At 42.7% G+C, this 14,243-nt stretch overlaps 1 protein-coding gene across 7 annotated transcripts in view; it reads left to right on the forward strand.

Moving 5' to 3' along the window:
• Positions 1 to 331: 331 nt before the first annotated feature.
• The window catches only part of ARHGAP12 (Rho GTPase activating protein 12), a 74,064-nt gene continuing 60,152 nt past the window's right edge, over positions 332 to 14,243 (forward strand). For 6 of the 7 annotated variants that reach the window (XM_064703999.1, XM_064704002.1, XM_064704001.1 and 3 more), the window contains exons 1-2: positions 2,242 to 2,269; positions 6,002 to 6,753. In XM_064703999.1, coding sequence (XP_064560069.1) covers positions 2,257 to 2,269; positions 6,002 to 6,753 — 765 coding nt within the window. In that variant the 5' untranslated portion in view covers positions 2,242 to 2,256. Of the gene's footprint in view, positions 445 to 2,241; positions 2,270 to 6,001; positions 6,754 to 14,243 lie in introns of those variants that run through there. The other variant, XM_064704003.1, reaches the window with a different exon arrangement.

The following is a 14,243-nucleotide window of genomic DNA, read 5'->3' on the forward strand; positions in this document are numbered from 1 at the left end:
AAGGAGTATTTCTTATTATTTCACTTTGGGTAACTACTTAAAAAATGTGGTTTCTTCAGGTATCGTCTATTGAACAATCAGACAACCCTGTTTGCAGGGAGGAAGGTGTTTTTGTTTTTCCTCTGTTCGTTTCAGCAGGGACAGAGAGGCCCGGGTGTTTCACACACGGCATCACTCGGGAGCTGTTGGCACCGCTCCAGCCGCGCACCGGAGCGCTCCGGCGAGGCGGACAGCAGGACGGACAGACGGACCGGTGCGAGCGCCGATCTCTCACCGGGGGCCGGGCGGTCCCGGGCACCGCCCCCGCCCCACCCCCGCCCGGGCCCGCCCCGGCACGTGACCCGCGGTGACGCCGCCGTGCCCCGGAGCCGACACTCGCCGGGGCCGCGGCGGGAGCGGAGCGGGAGCCGCCGCAGCAGGAGCCGGAGGGGGCCCGGCCGGCAGGTGGGTGCCTGCGCCGCGCCCCTCCGCCCGCCGGGGAGGGAGGGCGGGGGCGGGAACGGGAACGAGCGCGGCGCTGCTGCCGCTGGGACGGGCGGGCAGGGCTGGGTGGCCCCGCGGGGGAACGTCCGCGCCCGGGCCGGCGCAGGGGCCGCAGCCCCCCGGGCCGCCCTCCCGCCCTGCCGCTGCCGGTGCCCCTCGCAGAGCGCTCCCCGCGCCCGCCGGGCTCCGGGCGGCGCCGCCCCGCGCTGCCCCCGGCGGTGGCGGCGGCTCCGTTCCGCGGGCGGCGCCGGGAGCGCCGAGTCGGCGGCGCCGGGAGGCAGCTCCGCACCTGGGCGCCGCCGCGGGCCGCGCTGCCGGGCCGGGCCGCCCGCGCTGCCGTGTGCGAGCGGCGCCCGCTCACCTGCGGGAGACAAAGGGAGGCAGCGGCGGCTCCGCCGCCCTTCCCGGGCGCCCCCGCCGGGCCGGGGGGATCCGCCGCCCTTGTGTGAACTTGAGCGCGGTAACTTGGGGTGGCTGGGCCGGGCTGGGCCGAGCCGCGCTATTTATAGCCAGCCCTCGCAGTCAACAACTTAACAAAAGCCCGCACCGAGGAGCGAGCGGGGCTGGCAGGGAGGCAGCGAGCGGGGGGAGGGGGGCGCGGGCTGCAGCGGCGCTGAAAAGTTGTCCTGACACTTGTTTAAAATGCATCGCTTATTCAGTGCTCTGAGTCACGGGCAATTATTAAATGGTTGCTTATTATGCCTCTAGCGTTTAAAGACGGGTGAGCTCCGGGTAGGTAGTTTACTTGCGAGTAGTGCTCGATTTCGAAGAGTGTTTGAGGAAAGAGCGAAGGGCTGAGCTTGTTTTCATACAGCTTGTAAGTTGTCTGTGTTTTGGTTATATCTGTCGTTTCCATTTGCCTCTATTTGTGTGCAACTTTTGCATGCTCAGTGGTGCTTTGCAGAGGGTGGCTCCTGCAGGCGCTGGTCTGCAGGAAAATACTGGCTGAAGAGTCAGGGGTGCTGGACAAGCAGTGGTGCCCCTTGGGAAGAAAGGTATGAATGGGTTTGAAGTCTGACAAGGGACCAGTCCCCCAGGCTGTGGTCATGCAGGTACAGCCTGAACCCTTAAGAAAACTGCCCAGGGAGAAGAAGAATCATGGAATCTATTGAGGTGTAGCCAGGGTATCTCATCTGGCCTGAACTGTTAAGAATTTATCTTAAATTAGCCTTCGTAATTGAGTTTATTTCTGTATCAGCACTGCGCAAGGGTTCATTTCAGTAGTGGGTGAAGTTTGATGCTGAAAATGGAAAAAGATTACACAAGTCAACTGCTGCTGCTTTGTAGGACACTGTGAACAAGGTCACACAAAGAAATTTAAGGCGATCCGTTAGTACTCAGTAGCACTTTTAACAATTTATCATCTGCTTGTATTGGAAAGTAAGTAACAATTCCCTGACCCCAGAAGGGGCTTTTTTTTTCTTTCTTTTTTTCTTTTCTTTTCCCTAGGGGAAAAGAAAAGAAATAGCAAAAAGTATTTTAGGTTATTTCCCAAGACTCAGTTACCTGGTTCGTGAAGATGAGAAGTAAATCTTCTCATCTTCCAGAGATGCACTGTGCCTGATAATTTCAAAAGAGAGTGGGAGTGAGTCTTGAATTCTAGGATAATGCTGAAGGTAGGGGTGATCATATCTCATGCAATACATGAGAATACTATATGTGTATCACATATGATTATATTTATGATTCTGTGTCTTAGGACTGTGCTTCTTTCAAGCATTTCCATGGACTTGAGGATCAATCGAGAGAGCACCATTCTGTAGCTAAGGCTGGATGCTGAAAGGAGGTGAGGGTGCAGCTGCAGGGGTCAGGTTGCTCCAGGAAAGGCTGCGCTCTGAGCGGACCTACAGCTCTTGGAACCCTGCCTGCCTGAGGGTGACTGGAGCTGTCACATCGGCTCTAGATACAAACGGTTTCGTTTTGTGGGGACGCGCATAAAAACGTAGCTAGAGGCGAGGGTTGGCATGCCGAACCCCTGGTGCACCCGCGTGTGGGGAGAGTTCCCCGGAGCCCCGAGTGCCGTGCCGGGAGGGTCCGATGGGGCAGGGCCGGCCCGGTGCTGGGAGTAGCGAAGCCCATGGGGCAGGGCCGGCCCGGTGCCGGGTGGATCCGGTAGGGCAGGGCCGGTGCCGGGAGGGTCCGATGGGGCAGGGCCAGCCCAGTGCCGGGATCAGTGGAGCCCATGGAGCAGGGCCGGTGCCGATGGGGCAGGGCCGGCCCTGTGCCCGGTGTATCCGATGGGGCAGGGCTGGCCCTGTGCCCGGTGTATCCGATGGGGCAGGGCTGGCCCGGGCCGGGGCGCGCCCGCGGGCGGACGGGGGAAGGGAGGAGCTGACCTCTGCGAACACCCAGGGCTGGCAGCCTTAGTCAGCCTTAGCTGAGTAAGAGATGGGAACGGTTCCATGGCAGCCAGAGTCCGAAGGGATCTCCCTGCCCCGCTGCGGAGTGAGAGCCCTGCTCGCCTCTGCCGCACCCCGTGCCTGCCCTCGGCAGGCTCCGCTCTCGTGGGACAGCGGGAATGATCCGTGAAATGCTGGCTTGTGTGTCCACGGGGATGTGACCCACCTTAGATCATCTGCCAGTAGTGACTGGGGTTTTCTTCACCAGGAGAAATGCGAGGTCTGAGTCTCTTTTTTGGTGTTCATGAACATAGGTTTTCTTAGTGAGGCCATTTGTTATTAATCTCTCAATCACATACTGAGACTTTAAATAAAGTGTTAAGGTATGAAAGCTTACAGATGTTCTCTGTGGAAGTAAATGATTTTTCATATTTACCATCCTCTAATTAGAGTAGTTCAACCTTCTTTACCAACGTGGATGCCATCGAGCATGGCAGGTAAATGGTAAGGAACAGAAATACTGTGAGGGTACAGGACTGAGCAGCTGTATCACTTCAGCTGTTGGCTGGTAGCACAGTGAAATCAGTACTCCGGGTGTCAATATTGTGCATTCACACCTGCGTGGTTGTGAGCCCCTTACAGCAGAGGTTTGACCAAGGCTCCTGTGGTTCTTAAAACTGTTCTATGTTCTTTCTTCATGAAAGGGCATTACAATTAGCTGTCCCCTGGGCTGCACAGAGAGTACAGGCAGTCTACCTTCTGTGACACAAGAGCTGCATTAAAAAAAAAAATAAAGCAAAACAAAAATTAATTCATTTGAATCTGTGAAATCAAGGTGTGGTAGCTGTTTGCTGATCTTCAGGGTTAATTTCCTACCTGTACCATACATATTTATTGCTTTTTTGGGTTGAGGAGGAGAATTGGAGCCTTGCTCAATCATGATGATGTGATCTGTTTGTAAATCTGTTTCAGTATTCTGGCTGAACGCAGCCTGTCTGTCTTTAATCATATGTTCAACATTACCAAATGTTTGCTATTGACTTGATAATTTTGCAGCTTGGATGAAAGACCAAAAATTGTGCTGCTTATTTTTGTTATTTCTTTTTTGTTGTTATTTTTTGGAAATGGATTAGGCTGCAAAACTGACTTCAAAAGTGGGTAGAGCTATTTCTGTAACTGTTCTGTTTTATTTAACTTGTATTATTCAACATTTTGGGTTTTTTAAAGCATAACATGCAACCTGTTGAACCTTTCTGTCTTGAAAAAATTTTAAGCATGCATTCTCAAGAAGTTGTCATATGGAACTGGCAAAAAAAGGAATGAAAAATCCAAGCTTTTAAACATTTGTTAGTCCTGTGGGAAACCAGAGGCTTATGTTCTCTCTTTGGTTTCTGTGTGGGAGAAAGATTTTGAATGGAACCTTGTCCTGTGGTTCAGCTTTTTGAGGTAACAGAGCTTTGAGATAAACTGCAGCTTGGTAAGACTTGCATTTTTCTGGTGTCTGACCTGGAAGCCTTGAAAGGGGTTGATAGCAGCTTTGAAGAAGTGTTGGAAGGAGTCAGGTTTGCTAAGAAGAAAAAAATAGCATTTGCATGGCAGAGCTTCCAAAACTGGGAAGAGAGTGGGAATAGCTGCAATTTGTTCATGTTTACCTTCTGCTGCTGTTGCTAAACAACTGCAGAGCTGCACTTAAAAACACCTATTTATGTAGAATACCAGGTAAGCAAGTTGTTTTGTACCAAGGCTGTAAATAGACTTTGAATGTCAATGTACCATTTTATGGTAGAGAGTAAACACCAGAATCCTGGCATTCTTTTCTCCTGCTTTGTGTTCCTATTGTCAGCTTTGTTGAATGTGGCACCATCATTCCTTCTGTCAAGTCTTTGATAAAATTGCAAACCTGACCTTGTGGTTCTGTGTGGAACTTTGAAAACGGTGGTGGCTTCCTGGTTACCTGTAGGAAATGCTTCTTGGAAGTGAAAGAAGATGGTCTGTAGGAGAGAGACATAGATTAAAGATGGGCACTTCTGTCTTGGTGTAGTATTTGAGCTTTTTACCTTCTACTTTGTCTCTGAGTTATGATCCAAATGTATTTTTTCAAGGCTCAGATTAAATAACAGAAATAGCAAAAGAAAATTGAATGGTCCTTAGTGGGTTTCTGCTTTAGATCTCCCCAGAAGTTCTTTTCTGTTGTTATTTCTGTCCTTGGTCCCGTTTAGCAGCTGAGTTCACTCTGCATGTGTGTGCCTGCATGGAATTGCATTAGTTCCACTCTGTGGCAGGGTAAAGGCTACAAATCTCATCACAAAGTCTTAACTTGCAGGGCTGCAAGTTTCTACATAACTTTTCTCATTCGTGAAATGTGTGCATTTAAAAATAAAAAATGTGTTTGTTAATCTTCATAAGATTAAATATGGCAGCATTTTACTTGAATTCTCCTACTTTCTGTGTGAATGATGGAGATCTTACATGCATTGATTTTCAAGGTTAAAAATCCTACTATATTGTGTTCAGTGCAAGTTGGCAAGACTAATGCTTACCCAGCCATGAATTTGGACATTGATGCTACATGATTAAATAGAATTTGTTTGTAGGTGTGGATGCAGTGGCAGTTGTCTGGATTATAAAGATGCTGAGAAGTGCTTTTCAGAATTTTCATGTATTAGTAATTATTTCATTACCCATTTTGGTTCATAGTCCTGTTTTGTCACTGTGTCACTGTTTTGTTTGCATTTTAATTTCTAGCCCTTAAATATTTGGTTAGATCAGGTTTTCTGTAAGGTAGATAAGTCTTCTTTGGAATATTTTGATTAAAACTAGTGTATTAACAGTTCATTTAAGAAATTAAGCCTATATGTAAGCAAGAGATTGACTCAGATCAGTCCCCTCACCAAATCCCCAGTGATTAATCAATATTAATCAGTAATAGAAGCAATAACTAATTAATTAATGAAGCTAATGAGCCACTTGATAGCAGGAGGCTTGTGTGAATAGGACAGTTCAATCAGTGATCTAAGTTGTTCTACTGATTTTCTGTTTCAACACGCAGAAGGCTATCTGAAAATACTGCATTTTTCATCAATTAGTCTAAGTAGGCAGGATTTCTTCAAAATTAGTTTTATCCAAAGTGCTCTTAAACAGCCACTTGATTACATATACTGGTTTTTTTATTCTTACAGCTCTGAACATCAACAGGAAAATAACACTGAAACAGAATGTCGCTTTCCTTTTGTCTGAAAAGGTGAAATATCTTCAGATAGAAATGGCTGATAAGGGTGGGAAGATGCTTCCAGGACAATTTTACATTCAAGTGGAGTATGACTATGAGTATGAGGCCAAGGACAAGAAAATTGTGATCAAGCAAGGGGAAAAATACATCTTAGTGAAAAAGACTAATGATGATTGGTGGCAAGTCAAAAGAGACGAAAATTCCAAACCCTTTTATGTGCCAGCTCAATATGTGAAGGAAATACCCCGGAAAGCACTGATGCCACCTGTGAAGCAGGCAAGCATGTTGCCAAATAACACCTTGAAGTTGACACATGGATTACAGAGATCAACAGAAAATGTGAATAAGTCACCAGAGCTTTCTAGTTTTGGAAAATGTTCTCCAGTTCAAGTGTCTTGCTTAGTTCGAGATGCCAATCAAAACCTGGGACCCAACAATAGCCCCTGTCAGACTTTTGGGTTGAGTCTGGACCTTACCCAGAACAATGGAAAACTTAACAATGAGTTGCAATCTCCCAAGGTTTCCAATCAGTTTAGAACCATTTCCATGGGTCATTTCCCATGCCCAGAGTTCTTGGAAATAGAGAAGACCAGCTTTTTGCATGAACAGTCTTGTGATTCAGCAGGAGAAGGCTCAGAAAAAATTCACCAAGATTCAGAGTCTGGAGATGAACTCAGTAGCAGTTCCACAGAACAAGTGCAGGTAAGCTGAAAAGTGGCCACCATGTCTGGTTTGTTTTCTTTTGTTTTTGCCATAATTGTCTGCTACTGTTTTGAGATTTATTCCCCAAAATTTCCAGTTGTTCAAATAAAAATGTCTTCTCTCAGCATGAAATTGTTACTAAAATCAAAGCAGTTCATGTGTTTAGTTCTTGCAGAATTTCTGTGCTATGGGAATTTATTCCATTCACATTATTCTGTGATTTAAAGTTAAAGAACAATAGTGTTTCCATATTAAGATTGTTTTAATATTACATGGAATTTGGGTTGTATTTTCTTTCAGAGGAAGGGAGCCTACTGCTGTAACTCCTCATGATTTGGCCTGTTGAAATGTGCAAGTTACTGTCAGTTTTCCCTAACTGTGTATAGATAACATAAGAACTGTAAATTAATGTCTTGGTGGGTTTAATTACACTTAAGACTTATATGGAGTTGAATTTCTGGCTTGATCATTTTATTTGTAGACTGCTTTAATGAGTCAGCCCTGCCAATTTTGCTTCTCACAACTTTACTCTGGATTAAAACTCAAAACATGTGAGTTTGTTAATTAGTATGGAAGAATCTCAGGAATGATGTACTCCTACTTCTGGTTCAAACTGAGCATTGACGGCCTTTGTCCTTGGTAAAGCAGTTTCTCTCACTTCTTAATTTTTTTTTAACAGGCAACCCCCACCCCCATCAAAAGATTAGAACTGTGACTTAATCAGGTCACTTCTGGTACGGGTAACCAAGTTAATTAGTCTGTTGTAATCCAGGTTTGCTCTTAAACCAGTGATGTTTGTGTGCATACGCATAGTTATATATTTATATATGTGTGTATGTAGATAATTTCCCCACCTCACACTTGCCTTCCCCATCTTTCTTTAGGGACATGTTCAATTATTTTAAATTCTGTTCAAAGCTCCCTACTCTTGAACTTAAGCTGTAGTGTGAAACTGTTTTTGCTTGGATAAAAAGTGATTGTTACAGTAAAAAGTGATTGTTACAACACTTGGCAGCATGTGTTCAGAGTAGCAGAGTATCTCAAATCAAACTTGATACTAACATTAGACATGAAAAGTTTTACCATTGAGAGCTGTGAATCAGTACTTTGCTAATAAGAAACAATGAAGGCAAAGCTGCTTAGGAACGAGTCAATATGGGAAGATCTTAAAGATACAAGATTGATTAGGTGAATTACAGAATCTTGAACTGTGTGTATGTATATTTATTGTAATATTTAGAATGTGTAGTTTTCAATATCCTACTATGTTCTTGGCCTCATTCTTGATGTTCAGTTTCTATAGTTATAGGTCACCACGTCTCTAATATTTGTATATTTTATGTTAGTTTTAACTTCATCACCCCTCCCCCAAATAGTATGGAATGAATAGGATTACTGAATTTAATTTCTTTTCTTCAGTGATGTCTTACACAGTGTGAGAATCCATGAGCTTTCTTGCACTTTCTTTGCAGCACTGCCCTAGCTCAGTGTAGTTGATATGAACCACTCAGAGCTTGGCACGATAAAGTGATTAAATAATTAGATATTTATTTTAGAAGTGTGTGTTGGCATGTTACTGCCATATTAATCAATTGCCAAACAAATTATGAAAATACCAAGGAATGTTTAGAAAATATATCCTACTTTAAATGGTTTACTACATTAAAATTTCTATTACATGGTAGGACAGTTCCTTCTTCTGTGTTGACTATAATTTGATGCATTTCCTTCTGTAAAGCAGATGGAATTAATATTACATGGGTGTCTTTTGTCAATAATAAATATATGGCCTGCAGCTCAGTTTCCACTGGACTTTGTGCCTCTTGATGCAGTGACACTTAATCTTTTCACCATTCTCCTCTCTCCCCACTATACTTTATTCAACGCTACAACTGATTTATGAATTTATATCTGAGTGGGGCAGCAATGCATGTATTGTAGACACTGTTATGGGAGGTCTGAAAGGGGGGAGTTTTCACAGTGTTTAAGAGTGACAAATGCTAAAAATGCCACACTTTGGCTGTGGAAAATGCTTGGCAGTTTCACTTGCCATTATGAGAATCTTGGGCAACAAGAGTGTGGATGCTTGCTATGCCTTGCAGTTTGCCTTATTTTGTAACTTAATCTCATGGTGCACAATTGCAAGCTCTTTAAATACAATGAAAATGTTTGACATTTAGTAGCCGTGGGGATTAAAGCAGTGGTAGAACTGATGTCACCGTTAGCTCAGTCTGGATGTTCAGAGTGCCAGCCTTCTCACTGGAACAGCTTGGCAGTTTTTTCAGAATTCTTTCAATAATGAGCATTGTTTAGTAGAAATCAGCTGTGTAGAAATTAATGGCTCAGAAAGCTGTTTTTATTGCTCTTAGTCTGTAGTGAGAACATCAAGTTCCTGGCTTTCACGCACAAACAGGATTTCACTTCACAAGACTGACTGCTTCTCCCTCCCCTGCCTGCTGTGGAGTTCAGTTTTATGCAGTCTGCATTATAATAAACTCTAAGCTACAGGTGTTTTCTCTTAAATTTAGATTAGAAGCTAGAATTACCTTAATGATGCCTTCATGTAAGTAATTTTTTGGGGTATTGAGGTGAGAGCATTCAGTTTTAGCCTGACCTTCAGTGTGTTTTCACTGTCCTTGAGTACAAATATATGAGATATAGAAGAATGCTTCTCTTGTGAGATCTTCGTAAGAAGTGGTTACATTATTCTCTGCAGATTATCCTCCTCCTCCTTGCCAGTAATGAAGTGCTGGTTCTGCAGCTGTACAGTCTTGAAGTCATAAGCTTGCTGGCTGTGGAAATACTGGAAGATCCAGAGCCTCCAAAGTAATGCAAAAAGGAAGGATTTTTTAGCAGATGAAATATGTGAAGGACAGACAGGTAGCAGTGTGAGCAGAAGGATTTGCTAATGAAGGTGTAGCAAGGGATTTGGTCGAGAGAAACATTAGGACTGGGTAATAAACATTTTTGATGTTTTATTGCAAAGAAATGATAACTGTTGGTTGCCACTCTGGTGGATAAGGCATTGTAAGAACCATAGGTTAGCTTATGGACTTGAGCTGTGGGAGGCTGGAGGTAATTAGAGGAAGTAGGGCTTGAGAGGAAACAAGCTTCAGTTTAACCAGATTTAAATCTCTGGTGTTGACAGTAACTGCAGGTCGAATTGGAACTGAATGAAATGGTTTGAGTGAATGCACAGCTGGCTGTAAGAATCACTGAGACAATGGTGGCACTCAAAGCATCAATGAAGTTCAATGAAATTTCAGGAAAATGGTGCCAGGTGTCGTGTTCTGATCCCAAGGAAAGGGCAAAAATATTCCTGAGGGAGGCCAAGCATATGGGGAAGAAGGAAAGTTCTGAGTGATTCTTTAGCAGATAGGGACAGTACTTGAAAGAAGCAGATGGGATGTTTGAGCAGTATGCAGTAGAAGCAGAGACCTGGGTAATTGTTCTGAAGTAAAAAAAGAAAAAACAAAAAAAGGACCTACACATTCAGGCATGCCTAAACAGGCAGGAAGAGCTGAAGCAAAAGAAGAGATTAAAATGGTCTTCAAAAAGCACCATGGGCAATGCTTCCCTTCTTACCAAGTTTTGAGAGAGGGTGTGCAGACAGGGAGAGTTGGATAAGTTCAGAGATCATGTTAAGAATGTTTAGGTGATATCTTTGAGGATGATACTTCATGATAAAATTACAGACAGAAATTTAAATCTGCTTTTTGCAATGCTAATGGATAACCTATGGGAAATAACTTTGTTTCTGATGCATGTTACCTCCTCTTTTGTCATAGGAGACATAGAATGTATTTAAGAATAAATACATGGCACTGTCTGAATGTTACTTTTTATGCTTATTAAAAGTTACTTTTAGCAGCAGGTTGGTTTTAATCATTATAAATATAGACAGTGACCTATTTGCAAAGATTGTTCTGTCTTTCATCCTCTTTAGTAATTGACTATTGCATAAACTGTGAAGCACTAAAGGGGATTATCACTAGGATGGCTGTTTTGCTTTGATTAATTCTGAGTAGTAAAGATCTTAAAGAGCTCTTTCTGTCTTGCCTTTGCAATTTCTATGGGATTGCAGTAACTTTTTATTCAGGAAAATCAAATATTTTCCATTTCTGTGAATGTCAGCGTATCTTCTGGAGATCTTGGTGTTCTTGGCTTTGTCCCTTAGTTGAAAGACTGGTGGCAGGTTTTTAGTGTTTGACTGCCTTGCTGGTCAAACATTAAACCTCTTAAATAAATGGCTATCACTGTTTTGCTGGCCACAAAATCAGTTTGCTTTTATGATAAAAAAATTTAATGTTACTTTTTTTATTTCATTCATTTGTCCAAGAGATGAGTAATTTGACAGTATGAAGGAAGCATGCAAGATTTTTTTTCTTAGTAAAACTGAATGTGTTTGCAGATTCATGGTGATATGTATAATGTAGTAGTTTGAATTATGTTTGAAGTACCATCCTTTAGTCTCTTACCTTCTTAAAAACAGCATTTGTTATTCTAATGATGTTAAATGCTGAAATATGCACATTAAAATGAGGTGAAGAATAACTTTCAATGACAAGGAACTAAAAGCTTTATAATTTAAGGAGTTTTATAAAACATTAATTTAATTTTTTTTTCTGGGATTTTGGTAGCTGCTGCTAGAGGTTTGTAAACAGCTTGAAATGTTTGCTAAATTATGTTAATAACTGAAAGGTACTGGACAGATAATATTAAGGAATATTTTTCCTGGCTGGTTTTGTGTATGTGGTTTTTTTTCCTATGCAGTGTCAACAGGTGTGGATAGTTTCACTTTACAGTGCTGCTGTTTGTGATCAGCTCAGCCTCTGTAGTTTTAATAAGTAATTCAGGTTGCTGATAGTTCTCCCTCTTGGTCCAGGTGAGTAAATCTGGATTGAGGTGCCCTAAAATGAGCAACCCTTGTGTGTGGCACTGCCTGCATCCCATATGCTCCTCTGCACATCCCTGCTGCAAATCAGATTGAGCTACCTGAAAAAATAAACAGCAAGCACCAGCGTTATCTGTGTGAGGCAGGTGTCAGAAAATCACCACCTGTGAGACAAGTTGGTTTTAGTTGAGTGGCTTGTTCTAATACTGGTGTTGGAATGCTCAGCTCAGTAAGCTACAGATCTGCTTGTACATGCAGCTTTGTGTTGTGCTCTCAGACTTGAAACAAACATCTAGTGCACTGTCAAAATTCTGCAAGTGCCAACACAGTCTTTTGACTCTTTTACTACCCCTATTTACCCTAATTTCGTGCAGAAAATGATGAAGTGGAGCTTTGAAGGCACTGGTTTAGATGAATAAACCTGTGGTTTTTATCCTGATAGAATTACTTCCTAGCTCAAATACAGCTCTAGCTGCGCTGCCTAAGGAATAATAGTCATAATATGGGATTGATTTTTCTGTTTTTACCTAGAAAAGTGTAATTTCTGGTGTGCAATGTGTGAGTTTTGGTGCATGCTGTCCCACCTGTCCTTTCTTTTGAATTCAAGCCAGGTGCCAGCCTCAGCAGGGTGATGACAGAGTCTTTAGGGATGGTGGAAAAGCAGTCCTAGGAAAAGGAATTTGTCTCACTGCTGCCTAAGCTGAAAGCAGCTGGAGATGCTGGGGACTTGCTCTTTCTTGTTGGCAGTGCTTCTGTCATTTGAAGTAGGGAACCACCAGACACAGGAAGGACTGTGATAGGTAAAACTCTGCTTGAGACTATATTTTGAGATAAATATTTTGAGAATATTTGATCATCTCTTGGTCTTTCACATAACTCTGGGTACAAACAATTGCTTTTGCTATGTCTTTACCTGGTTACAATCTAGGCAGTTGCTGAATATTGCAGTGCTTTCCTATAGAACAAAGGTGCTGTTATTCTGTGGAATCCTAAAGAAAGTATCATTTGTTTCACAGCAGTGTGACAAAACATCAGGGAACGTATGACTCTGTAGAATAAAATGCAAAACACTTTTTCCCTTTTTTTAGGCAGCTCTCTGGAATAGTAGACATTTGTGTTTAAAAAAAAAGCAAGCAAAATCTGTGCATATCTAGTACCCATGCAGCTGATACGTCTCTGACAGGCCTTGCCAGGTATGTTTGCTTTAAAAACGATAGGAACAAATGGGTTTTGCCTTTATGGGGAGTTTGTTTTAAAGCTGAGGACAATACTTCTGGACAAAACAATCTTTCAGGACAGTAAGAACTGAGGATTTTCAAATGAATTCTGTGATTGTGAGTAACTGGACAACATACAGTTAGAATATTTGTATCAATTTTGAATTTAGCCTATCTTAAAGGTTTTCTGACCTAGCTCTTGGGAAAGACTGTAGGCTTCTAGTAGGTTATGGTTCTATTCTGGTGGATATGAAAGTGCTAGGTTAGTGCAGAGAGGCATTCAAACAAGCATAGAGAATGTCAGTAGTAGGAAATGGTGCAGAACGAAAATGCAGAATGCAAATTTCTTGGTGTTTCTGTATTCTAAGTAGCATGCAGTTGCTGGCCTCTCTCATCTTGAAAAGGAGGTAATTTTGGTATACTTTTCCTCCATCTTTTGATAGTTTGTCCTAAGTGTTCATAAACTCTTTTGACAGAGATTTGGAGCTTGTGCACAATGATGCTGTGAAGATTGGCATAGATGTTTGGAGTCTGTATTTTAATACATTCTAGTTTTCCATCTGATAAGTTTTGTAAATGAAAGGTAGAAGCTGAGGAGCTGTCTGAATGAATTTAGGTTATTGCTTATGTTGAGTTTTGATGTTAAATTATCTGGCTTCACCTGCTTATAATCAAAATCATGATTAGAAACTTGGACTCCTATTTTAAATCTGAAATTGCATATTACATTTTGAATTTAAATTATTCCCTTTTAAAATAGTTTACCTAAGGCTTCTGGATGATCTTTAGATCATCTAGTTAAATTTAAGTGACTTCCCTGTATTTTGTTTAAATGCAGTGCTGAAGAGCAGAGGTTTGTGTCTGTTTTCTGCTGATGTGTAGTGTACACAGTTGCCATCTTTTGCTTTGTGGATTGTTGTTCATCTGTATCACTTTGCTGCTCCAGTCACCACGTGGCTCTACAAATATTTATTTCCAGTGCTGCAGGGAGGTGGTGGTGCTGGCCTGGGCAGTGTTGTCAGAGTGTGTCCCTGGCCTGTAAGGAGCTCCTTTATGGCAGCCTGGATAGGCACAGTCTGGTGCAAAGTCAGCAGATGTGAAGGACTCGAGGACACACTTGCTTTTTACTGTCACTGATGTGATGGGACTCGGGCAACAAGTGTGCTTATGCAATACTGTAATAAAATGTTATGTCCGATAAAAACAAAAATACAGTTAGCAAACTTTCTGGACTCTCAGCTGGTTGTTCAGCATGTCTAGTAATATTGCATGCTCATTTATTTTCTAGAGAGCTTGAAAGATCACCAGGATATTGTTTGGAAATGATGCATGGTACCACAGAAATGTTACAGAAAGTATTGCACATAACTATTGTTTGT

This window comes from Zonotrichia leucophrys, chromosome 2, assembly GCF_028769735.1.
Source record: "Zonotrichia leucophrys gambelii isolate GWCS_2022_RI chromosome 2, RI_Zleu_2.0, whole genome shotgun sequence".
Lineage (NCBI taxonomy): Eukaryota > Metazoa > Chordata > Aves > Passeriformes > Passerellidae > Zonotrichia > Zonotrichia leucophrys.